Source organism: Argiope bruennichi, chromosome 7, assembly GCF_947563725.1.
Source record: "Argiope bruennichi chromosome 7, qqArgBrue1.1, whole genome shotgun sequence".
NCBI classification, from domain to species: Eukaryota; Metazoa; Arthropoda; class Arachnida; order Araneae; family Araneidae; genus Argiope; species Argiope bruennichi.
Genome location: NC_079157.1, coordinates 58,011,349 through 58,029,530, shown reverse-complemented (window position 1 = coordinate 58,029,530; position 18,182 = coordinate 58,011,349). Strand labels below are relative to the sequence as shown.

The following is an 18,182-nucleotide window of genomic DNA, read 5'->3' as shown; positions in this document are numbered from 1 at the left end:
CCACATTCCTACGTAGTCAAATTACCTGATGGTAAAAGGAAAGTTCGAGTGAACAAAATCCGAAAATTCCACACAAGAGTCGATGAAGTGGGAGTTATTTTTGAGGATGAGGAAGAATTCGGAGAAATTATAGCAGTTCCTAATAAAGATTATTCTCTGCTTCTGAAGAAAAATGAAATGAGTGAAATAGAATTGGATCATTTAAATGAAGAACAGAGAAAACAGATAAAAGCGCTGATTAAAAAACATCAAGGATTATTTACCGGAAAACCAAAAAAAGCAAAAGTTGAAGGACTTAAAATTAGCTTGATACCAAATATGGAACGGAAGAAACCATACATTTACAGAATACCGTAGGCTTTAAAGAAAAAAAGTTAATGAACTCGTGGCCGAATTATTGGAACCACATTAATAGAAGAGAGTGATGCCAGCTCATCCAGTGGTTAGCGTTAATAAGAAACATGGGAGTTTGAGACTTTGTGTAGACAACCGAACTCTGAAGGCTGTTACAAAACCAGATGATTTTCCTGTGGAAAATGCTGTTGATTTAATGTATAGTATAGGTAAAGCTATCATCATCACATTTTTGGATCTATTAAAGGAATACTGAGCTATCCCATTCCCAGAGCAAAGTAAAGACTATATATCTTTTAAAACTAATAGAGCTCAATATATTTAAAATTTTACATTTCGGACTTAAAAATTCTGAGTTCACATTTCAAAGAGTTACAAATAATATTTTAAAAGAATGTAGCGAATTCGCAAGAGCTTACATTGATGAGATTGCAATATTTTCCTCTGGCTTTGAAACTCATCTGCAACACCTGGATTGCATATTTACAAAATTAAATGAGCTTGGTTTCACTGTAAGCTCGAAGAAATGTACATTTGCTCAAGCTTAAATCAAATATCTTGGACACATAATAGGCCCTGAGAAACATCAACCGGATCCAGAAAAAGCAAGAGCAATACAAGAGTTGGAAGTACCAAGAACAGAAACCCAGTTTAAAAGTGCACTTGGGTTGCTGAACTATTGCAGAGATTATATCCCAAATTACGCAGAAACTGCTCATCCCCTCACAGAACTGACGAAAAAAAGATCACCAGCCATCATTAGGGCAACCTTTCCTTATCCATACAGATGCATCTCAAATAGGCATTGGAGCATGTTTATCACAGATTTACAACGGAAAGCAATATCTTATCTGCTATGCTAGTCAGAAATTGACTCAAGTACAAACTCAATGGCAATAATAGAGAATGAGACTTACTCAATAGTATGGACCTTGAAGAAATTCGAACCATGGATTTTTGGAGCATCTATTAGCATCATCAGTGACCATAATCCTCCAACTTAATCATTAAGAATGTCCTGTTGTCATCAAAGTTACAACGACTCTTGTACTGCAAAGGTATCACCTAGATATAGAACATTACCCGGGAAACAAACTTGTGAATGCAGATGCGTTGTATAGACTGCCTGTCTCTACTGAAGAATGTAAATAGTATTTCCCTTTATAATTTTAGCATATGTATGTAAATTTTATTGCAATTCTTTTTAATTCTTAAATTTTATCAGTTGGTTTGAATTTATATGCATCAAATTTGTATTGTAACGTTTCGGCAGCTCGTCCCAATGGTGGACAAAATGTTCTAATTTCAAATAGCAATTAAATTAAGATTAATCATTATCTTGGGGGAAAAGGTGTGATGTTTGGCTGCCATTGGCGACTTCTGTGGAAACTATTCGTGAGATTCGCCGTTGCCGGTTATTGTTTTATTTTATATGATATGATTTGATTAGAAGAGCTTGTGTGGCGGAAAGAGAATGGTGGTTGCATTTTTGATTTGAATTTAAATAGATATTTCTAAAGAAAAGTCTGAGTGCTGCATTTTGTTTGAGTTATGCATCTTTTTTAAGAAGTATAACACGCTCGTGTCATTACAGATGTCAAAATCTGAATAAAAAAAGAATCTAAATAATATTCAATTTCCCTTAACTAAATGTAAAAGCTGATTTTTTATGAGTTATTTTGAAGCCAAATTAGAAAACTTGTGCTTTCCCCCTGTCAGATTTGTCTTGCTCTCCCTCAGTCGGCAAATTACTGTCTCCGCCTCTGGCCCCATCCATCCTTGAACTAGCCCCTGTTCAGTTCCCCCCCCCAAGTGTATACAAATGTCGTGTCGTTTCTGACCATATTATTTTATTTTAACTCATAATTATGTATTGATTACTTATATGGCTATTTCAAGCATGGCCGTCATGAAGTATCTCCAGTAGACCACGGTTCAAGTGGCTAAAAAGCCTTCAGGAAAATATTTTATATGATATCATTAAATGTGACCGATATTATCTACCATTGTTAGTATCAAAAAATTCAATAACAAATAAAGAAAGAAGTCTTCTAACATAAAAAAAAAATATTATTTTGTAAAAAAGGAGAATGATGAAATTTTAAGAACAAAATTCTTCCGTTTATTTATCAAAATTTGATGTTTAGGCTTTTTACAGTAAATAAAAATTGTTCTAGAGTATTTTATTGTGAATTAGAATATTTCCCCCTCAATATTATGAGTTTTCAGCGGTTTTTTGTTTTTCTAAGTCCAAGAATAATTCATGCTATTGTTTGCCAACGGATTCTAAAATCCTCCGTGCACGTGCGTTGGGATGAATTTAATTTGACAAAATTGAGGTGAGAGGAGAGGTGAAAGGAAGAGCTTATATTTAGCAATAAAGTTAATTCCGGTAATGCACATACTCTTATGTGAGATAGAATACTAAATAGAATACGTCTCGGGATACTGAAATGGACAGTATTTTTATTATTAAATGAAAACATCTAATCTTGTCATCTTTCCTCTTACCCCTATTTTGACGTAGTAAATGTTTCCTGGCGCATGCGCAAATACGTAGAGGGTCTTCGAATCCGTGAACGAACAATTAATACCAAGTTTCAAATATAAACAATTAATATTTTACAAACCAATGAATGCTTTCCCATTGATTTGAGTTTTATAAATTAATACGCATTGATTTGAACTGGAATGAATATTTAAAATTTGTTGTTTTTCTGTAGAAAATGTGCATAATATTAGGATATGATAAACGAAGATCGTCTTCTAGTATATATAGCTGCCCATGTCTTGCGGTCTAGAAGCTTTTCGGCTGCTCGCAATTTTCTTCGAAACATCAATTAGTTTTAAACCATTTTATTTATTGAATTATCATATAGCATTTATCAATGAAAAAACACTTGAATTTCCTATTTTTACTAGTGTAGATTTGGGTGCCCCTTCGATTGTTGACAAATTTCAGCGATGAAGCACTACTTCTGGTTCGCAAAATGTTTTGTTTTCATGGTAAAAGTGAATTATAGTGTGCCCCCTGCTGCGCCAACAATGCCAAGTCGCCAATAAAGATGGCGGACAGAATAAACAAATACTTCCGCAGAACAGTTACGCTTACCATTTCCCGCCATATAATTAGGACTTTTAACTGATAAGTATTGTTTTTTTCCCATACTGCCCGGTACCTTCTAAAGATGCCTTCGGCATCTGTAGAAGGCACAGGGCAAAATTTTTTAACTTAAGAAAAACATAACAAATTATGAAAGGAACCAACCTGTTAAAACACCAAAAGAATTACGAGAACTACGAAGAATTCCATTGCAGCTGTCTTTTAAAGTGAGAATGCAGACAATTTTTTAAAGCGTATACTGACAATAAAAATTGCAAAAGAATAAATATTTTCTGTTCGTATTCACATTAAAGAACGAAGAAAATGACTTTTAATTATAAGCTTAACTTTCTCTATTTAATAAACTTTTAATTATAATAAAGAACAAAATTAAAATCTTTAATCGATATTTTTTAAATATTTTTAATTTAACATTTTTCATAATATAGTTGTAGTTTATGTACAACTCAACCATTGCAAAAAGTAGTAAACAAAACAGCATTAGGCTTGCCAAAAGATCGTTCCGATGGGTTGCAATATTGGCGACAAACTCGGGGGCACACTATTCTTCGTTTTGTCCTTTGTCATTGACATTTCTGTTGAATTACCGATCTTGGCGTATTTGTCCCTCCTCTTGGCGTCAAAAAATCTAGAGTTACCCAATTGGAAACATTTACCGCTGTCTTTGCTTCACTGCATCAATCAACTGTCACTCAAATAATAAACATGCTAAGCATGGATCAATCTAAAGAATATTATTTGTAGAATAAACTAAAAAGCTACCGTATTATTGGTAAGTATTTGTTTTGTTTAAATTATAGTTTATTATTATGAACTTGAATGTAAATAGTGTGGGATATAACGAGAAACTCTGCTATCCCCAAATAATAATTTATTTCGAGCTAATCTTGTTTTGAATATCATAAGATGCTTAATTATAAGTTTAAAATAAAGAGCAGGTGAAGATAAATATGAGTTATTTATATTTCGATGGTACCTAGATGTATTTGGTATATGTAAAAATTCTTGAAAAGTAATTATCATTTTCGGGAATTATTTTATGTTTCACATGCATTGTGATGCACGAAGTTGGATCAATGAGATCCGGCTTTTTATTTTGGGTACTTTTTATGATTATATATGTAAAAAAAATCTCTTTAAATAAAGAGCTTTTATTTGGATTGTTGACTTACATAACGTAAATAAATATTTTGAAAAAAAAATTTTTTTTAGAGAGATTTATTATGAATCGGAAAAGTACATTTAAATAGAATAAATGTTTTTTTTAACAAATTGTCCAAATGATGTTTTGTATATCTGATTAACCATAAAAGTAGTGGTATTTAATATTTGAAAAGTTTGTTTATACATGATTTTTACTGTTTATTTATTTTTCTATATTTGATTTTTTTGTGCCAATATTTGATAAATATTGTTCATTTGTTTTAATAAAAGATGATGGACCATTTCGCAGAAGATTACAGAGCTGCAGCCAAAGCTCTTCTTGAGGAGTTGAAGCATGCATTGGAGGCTAAGCCTATTAGTATGTTTGACTTCATATTTTCCCATTAATACTGATGTATTTGTTAATATTTTTATATGTATGTAGTTTTCATAAATATTTTCATTATATAGGAGGAATGGAGTTTAGCACATGAAAAGATTTGTGTAAAAAATGTTCAATCTTTTTTCATTGAAAATTTTATTAAATATATCATTTGATTTTTCTTCAATGTAAATCTCCTTGAGATTTATTTACTTATACCAGTAGTTTTGCCTCTGTTGAAAACAGCATAATGATGCATTGCACTGTTTTTCTTTGGTTATTAACATGAATTTTCAAATACTCTAGTCAGATTTCTATGTAAGTAGTATATTGCTGCAATGAGAATGCTCATATTTTTAATGTTTATTTTTATTGCTAGTTTTGTCCCTGTGATAAATCACCAAAAACTCCAAACCACTACCAACAATCTTAGTGAAATCTTGACATCTTATGTGTAATAGAGCTTAGTAATCTTGACTCAATTTGAAAATTGCCTTGTAAATCCAAGAGCCAATAAAATAAAGAAGTATTTTACTTTCTTACTACCCTTTTTCTTTTTCAGTGTTTTGATTATATATCTTTAACAAACTATGCTTCTTTTGGTCAGTATATTTAATTTGCATCATTAAAACATGCATACTGACTTTGTAAATTGTGCATGTGTGATATATAGGGGGAAAATTCTTACTCTTCCATTAATGAAGTAGCATCTGTTTTCAAAGGTTAATGTTCTCCAGATGAAACGTAATCTAAATGAGAATATCACAGATATATTATAAAAGAATTATGAAGCATAAACTTTTGCAACAATGATGGATTTTTTAAAAAAATGATTGCTATAGTTTATATTGCTGTGTATGAGGCAATATTTTTTCTGCTAATCTCACAAAATAAATAAATAAATAAAATTGGATAGGAACATTAGCTGGTTGAAGTGATAAATTGCAAAACATGCCCACTTTTTATTTCTATAGTAAATATATCTCTTAAGAAATTTTTTTAAATGAGATAAAGTATTCTTTTTGTGAAAATTTGTAGATGTAATTTTGAAATTGTTTCTTATTACTGGTTCGTTTCAATCAGAAAGAGTATTTATAGCACCTATTATTAGAATTTTTTGCGAATGTCATCACCTATTGTTTTGTATTTGCTGTATAAAAATTTTCTTTTTCATGTTTCATACAATAAATAAATAAAATAACATAGAAAATAAGATTAGCACAGATACAACAGATCATATACAAAACTGCAAATGAATTAGAAAATATATACTAGCTTTATATAGAATTACCTCAGTTGAAACTACTGTTGTTGCCTTTTTTTTATAGCAACTTAATTGGAAAATATTACACCCATTTGGTCTTGGCAATATTTTCACCTTCATGATAATGCATTTGAAAGTCATATAATTTTTTTACTTAAAATCATGCGTATTTATAAAAATTTTTGGCTTATTTATAAATTTTGGAATTTCAGGTAAATTTTTGAAAGAAAAACTGCATTCTTGGCTTACATGCAGATCAATTTATATTCAGAAATATATGTTTATACATTTTGGTTATTGCTCTTGCAAACAGAACTAAGAATGAGAAGTTTGGGATTTTTAGAACTTCGTTTATTTAATGTTTCTTTTTGAAAGCTCTAAACCAAAAGTATATTGGAGTTTACATAAATTTTTATTTCAGTAACAAACTAAATGACACATTTTCTCCAGAAATTAATTTACTACATTTATTTGTTTAGAGCATGCATAATTTCTGTCTTGAAACACTATATTCTTAGTTCTAATAATTTCTCTATCTTTGTTTGATTTTTTTATTTAAATTGGAAAGTATATATTTTAAACAGCATAGTATATAAGATTTCATCTTTAAAAATAATTTAAAATATCAGAAATTTCTGATAAATGTACTATTTTTTAAATTTATTTTTATCAATTTTGTATTTTAAACATATCTGACTTGCAATTGATAATTAAATTAATTCCAGATATCAATCTGCTCATGCAAACGATGGCTGAAATATGCAAAAAACATATATTAGCAGTAAGTATATGTCTTTATAAAAATTAATAATTCTTTTACAAATGTCATGTTAATTAAAATCTTTCATCGAGAATTTTAAATTAGTGTTTCAGTAGCGTATTTCCTACATTTATAAAAGCTTTGTTAAATATAATTCTACTTCAAGTTCTGCTTAGTTCTACTTAAGTTTTAATCATTTATTATAAGATATTGGCATTCTTTATATTTTGAATCATTTCTTAACTTATTACGTACTTAGTGATTTATTATTTCATAGAAAAGTAGTAAAATGTCTTTTTAGTTACAGTTTGCTAATTTTATTTATTGCACTGAACAATGATCCATAGGGTTCCATAATACATCAGACTTCATATGCAGATCAACTTGTTCTTGATATCAACCAAAATTTTAGAATTCTTATTGTGCGAGTTGTGTTGGTGAATGAAATGAGTAAGTGGATTGTAAAAATGCTTTTCTTTTTATGTGGGACCGTTTGAGAACTGTTTTGAGATATTACATGGTTGCCAAGTTGTCGTAGTTACAAAGTGCGCCAAGGGACGATGCACCGCCGACAAAGGCGTGATTTTACAAGTACGGAACATCCCGCCTGGCGTTGAAATATGCATATGTTTCAATATAGAAAAATGTATACAAAGTTACATCACTAATTTTGATACATAAGAGTAAACAATAATAATTTGCATAATGAATACAATTAGCGTAATAATTAAACAAATACAAAGGAACATTTCAATTCAAATCAAAATTATCTACAATAGGTAAAATGCAAATTTTACAAATAGGTCGTCTAAAATTTCCTTTTGCAGTGCGTATATCTGCTACTCTGACATTACCATCTGAGCCTGAAATTATTTTAATGGTTCGACCTAAAGGCCGTTGGAAGTTGAATGTTCTTTATTAGAACTAACATGCCAGGAGTTAAATTTTGTTTTTTAAGCAGCCACTTTGAGCGCTGTTGTAAATGGCTCAAATAACTGTTTTGCCAATGTCTCCAAATAGTTTGCACTAACTTTTGAGTTCGTTGCCATCGATTGAGAAGATTGTCTCTTTTGTCGATGAAGTTAGGTTCTGGGATAGAGTCAATAGGTTTTCCTATGAAGAAATGACCTGGAGTTAATACTTGCATTTCATCAGTATCATTTGGTCGAGGAGAGAGGAATCGCGAATTGAGGATGACTTCAATCTGAGTAATTACTGTTAAAAACTCTTCGAGTGTTAGTCTTGCAGGACCTACCACTCTCTTAAAATGATATTTAAAAGTTTTCACGCCTGCCTCCCAAAGACAGCCGAAATTGGGAGCCTTAGGAGGCAAAACTTTCCATCTGATACCCTCGGAGGAAAGCATATTCGAAACGTCTTCGCTACCTATCATTAGTTTGTATAAGCATTTAATCTCTGCTGAAGCACCTATAGCCTTATCGCTAAAAATTGTGGAGCTTTTGCTACGTCGCGCAAAAAAATCTTTTTAGCTTTGCGATTAGAGCTTTAGAAGTTAAATTCGAGATACACTCTATGTGTACAGCTTTGGTTGCCATACATACAAATAAAGCAACATATATTTTTTGAAGAGTACCCTTTCTTTGCCCCTTAAATTTAATTTTGAATGCCCGCATAAATCGATCCTTACATTTAAAAATGCTGAACTAGGTGTAATTCTTTCTGCTGGAAGATCTCCCGTAATTTGATTCGCGATAACGGGCTTGTTTCTGAAGCATTTAACACATTCGTGAAGGACTTTGCGCGCAGCATTTCTGCCACCAATCGGCCAATATTTTTAACGAACAGTATTTAGAAAGGCCTGAGGGCCTACATGAAAGTCTCTTTTATGATGATACTGAAAAATAAGTGTAACTAATTTATTTCCCACTGGCGGAGCAACTGGATGTTTCTGATTAAAATTTAAATTAGAATGTGCAAGTCTGCCACCTACTCTAAGTAGTTCATCTACTTACTCTTAGATGGAACTGACGTTCTTTTTTTCTAAAGCCGAGATTTCAGTAGAAAATGTTTTATCTATACCAATTTTAAGAGCACCTTTTCAGCATTCATGTATTCTTCTTGTTTGAGAAATCCCTTTTCCTTTTCAGGAAATTTGCAATTTTGAACAAACCTAAAAATAAATGCTAGAATTCTGATTAGTTTATGAAAATCATTTGTGATAGTAAGTAAATTATCTAAACATTTAAAGTCAAAGTTATTTTGGAAACTGGCTTGAGCTCATCGATATAAAGTTTGTCGGTTGAACCACTAGAAATTTACAGTCTGAAAAGCAGGTAAATTTAATTTTGAAAAGTCTGGTCCTTTAAACCACAGTTCACTGGTTGCAAGGCTCTTAGCATCAAGTTCTCTGGAAAGCAAGTCAGCAGGGTTAAGCTCCGATGGAATATGCTGCCATTGGAAATCTTTCGGCAGTTTCTGAATTTGAGACACTCGGTTGCTCACAAATATCTTGAGCAAGTTAGAAGGAGTCTTTATCCAGGCGAGGACTATAGTTGAGTGTAAATATAGTATAACAGAGTCTATTTGTAGCCTAAGTGCAGCTATGGCTTTCTGCATAAGTTTTGATAGAAGTAGACAAGAGCAAAGTTCAAGTCTGGAGATTGTGATGGTTTTGGTTGGTGCAATCCTTTGACTTACTACAAAGGAGTTAGTTACTTCATTGGAGCTAGACACAGTTTGTACGTAAATTGCAGTACCATAAGTTTTTGAAGCTTTGCAGCTTTTCGTCTGAAAATCCAAGTATCACAACAGACTTAGAGAAAACTCGAAGGGGAAAAAAAAAAAAAAAAAAAAAAACCCATCTCGGAACACGAATGGATTCATATTATCTGATAGGATCTTAATGAAGTTCTTCCACTGTTTGGAAACATCTGTTGGTAGTGTCTTGTTCCAGTCCAATTTAAGTAACCACAACTATTGCATGAAAATCTTTGCTTTGGCTATGACCGGCCCCAGGAGTCCGAGGGGGTCATAGATGCGAGCTATTTGTGAAAGCACATCTCGTTTGGCGTAGTTGCAATCTGTGCTGGGGCTGGTGCAGATTTTATACGTAAAGGAATCATTTAAACTGTTCCAGAACATTACTAGAGTTTTGACCATTATTTCCACAGAATTGCGGTCAAGCGTAAATTCTTTAAGTGCAGTTGATGAAGCCTTGTTGGAACACCACTTGTGTAAAGTCATGCCTCCTCATTGAAGCAACTGAGTTAGTTCTGATCTGAGTTTTTCAAAGTCGCTAAGTTCTGAAACACTGGAGAGGCAATCATCCACATAGAAATCCTGGAGTGGTAATGGAAAGTCCTCTTCCTCCTCTAGGGCAAGTTGTTGCCAAACCTTTGTTGCTAAGTATGGAGCGGATGCGGTTCCATATGTCACTGTGCGTAATTCATACACTTTTGTTGGTGTGTTTTTATTGTTCTTCCATTGAATTTTTAGAAGTTTGATTTGAAAAGGATTGATCTCAATCATTTTAAACATTTGTTTCATATCTGCGGTTAATGCGAAACGTGTTTTCTGAATCTGATTAGAATCGAGAAGAGGTCTTCATGAAGCACTCCTCCCTTGCACAGTAAGTCATTTAATGAATGTTCACTGGACGTTTTAGCACTCGCGTTGAAAACTACACGAAGCTTATTAGTTTTGCTTGATGGGCGTAACACACCGTGATGTGGTAGATAATATCCATTTTTGACATTTGAATTTTCTTGCACCTCTTCCATGTGTTGTAATAATTTAAATTCACCGAGGAATTCTGAACAGAGCGTTTACATAGTGGGATCACGTTCTAAAGGCATCCATAACTGATCTAGTTTTTTTGATGCGACTGCCTTAGAATTTCCTAACATTTCTGCTGAAAGATCAGGTTTGAACGGCATTTCTACAACAAATCTACCATCCGGTTTCCTATAATGCGTTTTTGCGAAATGTTCGTTACAATATTTTAACTCATCGCCACGAATTTCATTTGTTTCGATTTCTTCAATTTCCCAAAAGCGTTTGAGAGTTTTATTAAGAGTATCTAAGTTTTTAGTTAAAAAAACAGTGTTTAGGAGCATTATAATTGCCTGAAATAAACCCTGAAACAAGATAAGTGAAACAACTAGATTGCAAGAATAAATTGTCAGCCAATTTTATTTTATCTTCATTCAATAATGAGAAAAATAATTCTGCGCATAATAGAAATCTATTTTTTGAGGAATAAGAAACGATGCTTTTTTGAGGAATGGGATCAGCTAGTTTAACTTCCCTGGGAATATTTAAGTTCGAAATATTTAATCTTTTAGACGATGTGAAACTAGTTATATTAGAAAAAATTAATAAATCTATTTCCCAATGCGAATCATAATTTTCATTCGATAAAAGAGCAGATACTTTTTTTCTTGATATTTAATGATGTATCATTTAAACCGCAAATCGGAGTCTTTATTTTTGCTTTTTTCAATCCCAATAAATCTGCCGCGGAAAGACGAAAGGAAAGAAGACTCACTGACAGAGTCAAGGACGCTTCTTAAGGGCTTATCCCCCCTCCCTCCATGCATCTCTGACATATGTTATAGCTGTGTTTATCAAAATGCTCTTATTTCCATTACAGAAAAAGGGTTTTCTGGCACCGGCGTATCACTTGACTGTAATTTATTAATTTGAGGATTCCCTCCCTGAAAGTGCGTAGGCGTTGTGAGTCTGGTTTCACTCTCTCGATTATTATGAGTATTTGGCATGATTGACGGCGTAGAATATTTATGAAGCAATGTATGATGATCTAATTTCTTTTTACAAACGAAACGAGAATTTTTAGAGTTACATTTCGAAAATGGATGAAATTCTCTAAAACAATTTTTACAAAGCCGATTTTTTAAAACTAAATCTAACCTATCGGATAATTTCATTTCTTTAAATACATTGCAGTGATACAGAACATGTGTTTGCATTTTACAAGCGTTACACAACTTAAGGATATTTATTTGCTTTGACAAAAAAGATTTCTACCTATCGGCGTTATATTTAGAAGGACTGTTAGTTTGAATATTATTTAAAATATCTTTCTTTCTTCTAATCTATAATCTTCTTTCTTCTATTTCTTTCTTCTAATCTAAATTTCTTTCTTTTCTTTCTAAGGTTCGGTAAATATCATCATCTAAATCTGTTAGTAGCATTTAGCAGACGTTTCCTTTTCAGACATTTTATAACTGCTACTATTTTTATTTCAATTAAAATATTATTAAAAATTAAATCAAACGATTTTTTCTTTGATAAGCATATTTTGTGAATATTATTTCATTTATTTTTTGTATAATATTTGATGATCAATTGTAAACTTTTTGGAATCTGGCAATGTTTGTAAGATATGCTGTTAAGTTGAAGGAATAAACAAGCCGTTGGAATTCTAAAAGGTTTGGAATATTATGATAGTTTTAAGAATTTAAGATGCTCTACAAGCTATAGTTTGAAGCTTAAGAAAACGGGTAGTTTTCTAGAAAGCATGCAAAATTGTGGTGACAACCGGACGTGATTGAAGAAAAAGGTCAGTAAATTAAAACTTTCTATTTCCGTTGCTTTCGTTTTCATTTATGGAAGATCTGATGAAAAGACGTAGTCCAGTCAGGGCGAATTTTACGAAACGTTATAATGCAGTAATAACGGCGTTGAATGAAGAAAATTTAAATCGTGATGATATTGAAATAAAACTTTGTTCTTTAGAAAGAGTTGCAACTAATTTGGCAGAATTTGATGACAGCGTATGAAAAAGCATTAGAGCTGCTAAATAATAAGAAGAGTACGAAAAAAATAGAAGAATATCTCGAAAAATTAGATGCTGCACGGATTCGTGTAAAGACATATTTAGAAAAACTTACTTTTATATCCGAAGCTCCGGAATCAGTTAATGTAGAGAAAGCTAAATTAAAATTTCCCGAAATAGAAGTAATGAAGTTTGGCGGTGAAGTTAAACATTGGCTTAGCTTTTGTAGCCAATTTGTCAGAAGTCATGAGGACGTTACCATCGGCGATGAAGTAAAATTTCAATGTCTCATACAGAGTACAATAATAGGCAGTAGAGCGCGGGAAATAGTTGATAGTTATCCGCCAATTGCAAAAAATTATGCTAAAGTTGTTGACAGCCTGAAGGCTAGATTTGGCCGTGAGAACTACTTTCATTGGTAGTAAAAAATGCTCTTAATATGAATTCAAAATTGAATATAATGCAACTCTACGATAAATTGGAATCATATTAACTATTGAAAAATATGCTGCTATGCTTTTCCCTCTAGTGGAGTCTTGCATTCCTGAAAATTTATTGAGAGTCTGGCTACGAAATCCAGTGAAAAATAAAGTAGATGATACAAATTCTTATGGCTATAAATTGTCGCAATTGCTATTTCTCCGAACGGAAGTTGAAGGAGAAGAAAGGATTTTGATGGCAAAATCAGGCTTCAATTCCACAGAAACTCGGAGGCAGGGTAAAAAAAATATATAGAATTCGAACTCCTGTTCCCATGGCTAATGATTTGGTTTATGAAGCAAAATCTTTGAAATCTTGTCTATTTTCTGGAAAAGTCCACAATTCTCAAGACTGTTTCAAAGCACAAAAAATGTGTTTGGAAGAAAAACAAGATATTTTAAAGAAGAATAAGGCCTGCTTTGCCTGTTTAAAGGGTGGGCACGTTTTTAGAAAATGTAAATCTAGTGTTCAATGCATGCTTTGTCAGCGAAGACATTGGACAATTATGTGCCCTGAAAAGTTCAATAACGCCAAACCTAATGGCGCACCTAACCTACTGATGGAAATATAGTATTATCAAATTCTTTTGCAAACACTTTTAGTATAATTGAGACGGATGGAAGAAGAAAAGTAGTAAGAGCATTATTCGATACAGGATCGCAAAGATCATATATTTCGAAGTCGACGATTAATCAAATGAAAATAATTACAGAACGAAGCCAAAATGTAACGCATGTAGTATTTGGCGGCGCTAGTTCCAAGAAGAAACATAATTGTTATGAACTGTCAGTGAGCAATTTGAAGAAAAATTATTCTTGTAAGATACAAGTTTTGAATCAGAATATTATTTGTGGTTATATTCCTAGCATTTAAAAGGGTCCATGGGGCAAGGAGCTGCAGAATAAAGGTATCCAATTCACTGATATTGGGAAAAAGCTCGATGCTTATAGAGTTGTTGATAGGAGCTGATTACGCTGTAAATCTCTTCACATGAAATATATGTCACTTGTCATCTGGTTCGATTGCTGTCCTATTTGGGTTGGAGTGTAATGGGAAAACCAATAGCTGTTTCCAACAATCTTCTTTTATTTTATCTCTTTTTATTCAAAGTAATGCCATTTCAGACCTGTGGATACTAGAAACTCTAGATATAATGGACCCATGTGAGACTGATAATTCAAAAGACTTAGAAAGTAAAGCTATTGATTTTTTCTCCAGAAATATAAAGATTGACTAGCCGCCTTTGGCGACCAGCCGGTTCGCCAATCTTAATGTTCGTTAAAATTTTAATAATTAAATATTTTATGCAATTCCTACTTTAATAGCTTCTACATCAAAATATTTTAAAACTTCAAATTTTGATATATAATTCACTCATAATATTATAAACGCCTTCAGTCATAACATAATATGTATCTCTCTAATTTTCTGTTAGTTCCCGTAGAATTTATACTATAAATTAAAGTGGAAAGGATTAATCTGCAATTAATATAATAATATTTTTTACAAAGTATTTTTTTGTAATATGATTACTGAAAACAGTCACTGAGCGTTTAAACTTTATAGGCACTAAAGAATATCTTTCCTAATTTATGTAATATTTCAAGAATTTGTCAACAAAATATTCTCAGATTCATCATGGCCAGAACGATTAATTAACAATGTTTAGTTTTAAATGCAGCAAACACTAAGAAAATAAAACGAATCGTTTAAAATAATCGGTTGAAAACAGGTTAAAAAAAACTACTTAAAAAACGATGTACTTAAAACTGTAAGCGTATACAAAAAATATATAACTAACATAAATACAATTTAATTACAAAAACATGCAACTAACCTAAAAATAATTTAAATCATCCGTTGATAATGGTTGTCATGTCAACAATCAGAACACAATGCGCATGGGTGAATTTTCAACGCCAGTTACGGAACGCAAATGCGTGAGTTTTTCTACGCCAGTTGGGGTAACGCTATGCAGATTAGAAATTTTTAATTTCCTTTATTCTGTTTTATTTTAATTCAAAAGTACATAAGAATGAATCTGAAAGATCGATTCATTAACAATGTTTAATTTTAAATGCATCAAACATTAAGAAAATAAATAGAATCGTTTCAAATAATCATCCGAAAAATCTTAAGCCTAGCCTCATGACTGTTGGGAAAAAAACTGAAGCCGTACTCATTTGGCGGTGGGGAAAATGAAGACTTTTTTGGCGGGAAAGTTAGTTTTTAATTAATAATTGAAATTCTAATTAAAAATTCACAAAAAAGGGCTATCCTGTCTTTTAAGTTAGATCAAACTGCACACGGTGTGCAAATTTGATTAAAATCGGTTAAGTAGTTTAGGAGTCCATCGCGGACAAACAACGTGATACGTAATTTATATATATTAAGATGAGGAGGGAAGATATGAGGTCAAACTTCCCTGGATGCGCAGTCAAGATGAACTACCTACAAATAGAGACATTGCTGAGAAATGACTCGTTTCTACTTGCATGAAGTTGTTAAAGGACACTCAATTCGAGTGTTATGATGCTGTTTTCGAAGAATGGAACAAAGAAGGTTTTATAGAAGATTCTGATGAGGGTCCTGGTCATTACCTACCTCATCGAGGAGTATTTAAAAATGATTCCACTATCAAAGTGCGGCCAGTTTTTGACGCTTCATGCAAGTCAAGAGGTAATCTCACATTGAATGATTGTTTAATGAAAGGTCCAAATTTTATAAAAACGATATCTTCAGTACTTATGAAATTTCGGGAGAAAACTTTTGGTGTTGTAGCAGTCATCAAAAAGGAGTTTCTTCAAATATCTCCTGCTAAAGAAAATAGAAAACACTTGAAATTTCTGTGGTGGAAGAATGAGAGCAGAGATGCGATTCAAGTTTATCAGCATGACAGATTAGTTTTTGGTCTGAATTGTAACCCCTTTCTGTTGAGTGCTGTCATCCACCATCATTTGGACCAGTATTTATCTTCTCCTTACCATGATACTGCTGTGAAGTTAAAGAACTCATTTTATGCCAACAATTGTGTGACATCTTTAGATTCAGAGCAGAAACTGCAACACTTTATTAAAGATTCAACAAAGCTGATGGCACAAGCCAAGTTTGCCCTTCGAGGTTGGGAATTCGCAGGAGAGGCAATTTCATTAAAAGATCCCAAACCAACTCCTGTTTTAGGACTTTTGTGGGAAAAAACAGATGTGCTTTTTGTGATTATTCTTTACTGGAAATGCCTCCTGATACAATTACTAGACGTGTGATTTTATCTTAAGCCAATATAGTTTTTGATCCGATTGGTTTTACTTGTCCAGTTCCTTTGCAACCTAAAATATTATTGCAAGAGAGTTGGCGATCGGAAGAAAGCTGGGATTCGGAAGTATCAGCCTATATGAAGGAAAATTTTCTTAAATGGATAGATGATATTAAAATGTTACATCTTGTAGAAATTCCTAGGAAAATTTTTAGCAGCAATGTTTCTTCCTTTAGCTTTCACGTATTTTGCGATGCTAGCGGCATTTCATATGTAGCAGTTGTATTCATCCGATGCCAATCAGTCCATGAAATCTCTGCACAGCTATTAGCTGCTAAATCTAGAATAGCTCCATTAAAATCCATTACTATACCGATACTGGAACTGCTTGCCTGTTGCATTGGCGCAAGACTCTAAAAATTTGTAAAAGAGAGTTTAAATATTGTAAATGTGAAAACACAGTTTTTGGACCGACTCTACCACAACTCTTCAATGAATCAAACGAGACGAACCTTGGAGTGTTTCTGTCCGCAATCGAGTGAATGAAATTCGGAAGCTATCAAATATAGACGACTGGAGACATGTTCCGGGGCTATTAAACCCCGATGATTTGTCCTCTCGTGAATGCTCCGTTTTGAAGCTTCTAAATGGTGGGAAGGACCCAAATGGTTACTCTTACTTGAGGATTTCTGGCCAGAGTCGAATCACCGTATTAATGAAGAGATTGTCTCTGTAGAAAAATGTGGCAAATCAAATAGTGTTGTAAAGAACTCTCCTGTTACTGCAAGTCTTTTCTCTCGATTTTCCAGCTACGCCAAAATGATTGAAATTTTGGGTTGGATTTCAAGATTTCGGCATAATTCTAAGACCGATAAGGAATGCAGAAAAGAGGGATGTTTGACTACATCTGAAATAAATGAAGCAGAAAAATGGATTATTAGGATGATTCAAGAAGACTGTTTCATAGAAGAATAAGTTAGAGGTTTGAAGATCCTCAATGTCTTTAGAGATGAGGAGAGTATTTTAAGGATTAAAACAAAATTAATTGAGAAGGACGACTTGCGAAATTTTAGATACCCGATTCTTCTTCCTAGAAAACATACGTTAGTAAAGCTTCTTGTCAAAGAGGCTCATATGGAAAACTCTCATGCTGGTGTGCAGATTCTATTATCAAAATTGCGAGAAAATTTCTGGATTTTAAATAGAAGAAGAACTGTTCGTAGAGAAATCAACAAATGCTTAAGATGCAATAGATACAATTCCAGGAACATACAGACCCAACATATTGGTTTGCGTCAGGACAGAATAGAAGAATCAACTGTGTTTGAAGTGAGCGACGTAGATTTAGCTGGACCACTTACACTTAAGGGAGGTGGAAAATATTGTATAGTTCTTTTCACGTGTGCAATGTATCGAATAATACACTGTCACTTGATATTAGATCCTTTCTGCTTTGCCTTCTGCGGTTCATAGCCAGACGAGGCCGACTAAAGGTTATTTACAGTGATAATGGCACTAACTTTGTAGGCGCTGAAAATTTGCTGCGCAAACTGGATTGGGATGTGATCGTAAGAGAAACTTCTATCCAAAGAATAACATGGAAATTCATACCACCCACTGCATCTTGGTGAGGTGGGTTTTGGGAACGGATTGTACAATTGGTG

General features: G+C 32.8%; 1 protein-coding gene across 2 annotated transcripts in view; it reads left to right on the top strand.

Annotated features, from left to right (window-relative positions):
* The first annotated feature begins 4,131 nt into the window (after positions 1–4,131).
* Positions 4,132–18,182, top strand: part of LOC129976676 (transcription-associated protein 1-like) — a 273,583-nt gene continuing 259,532 nt past the window's right edge. For both annotated transcript variants that reach the window (XM_056090373.1, XM_056090371.1), the window contains exons 1-3: positions 4,132–4,250; positions 4,913–5,000; positions 6,993–7,048. In XM_056090373.1, the coding sequence (XP_055946348.1) occupies positions 4,913–5,000; positions 6,993–7,048 (144 nt within the window). In that variant the 5' untranslated portion in view covers positions 4,132–4,250. The remainder of the gene's footprint in view (positions 4,251–4,912; positions 5,001–6,992; positions 7,049–18,182) is intronic.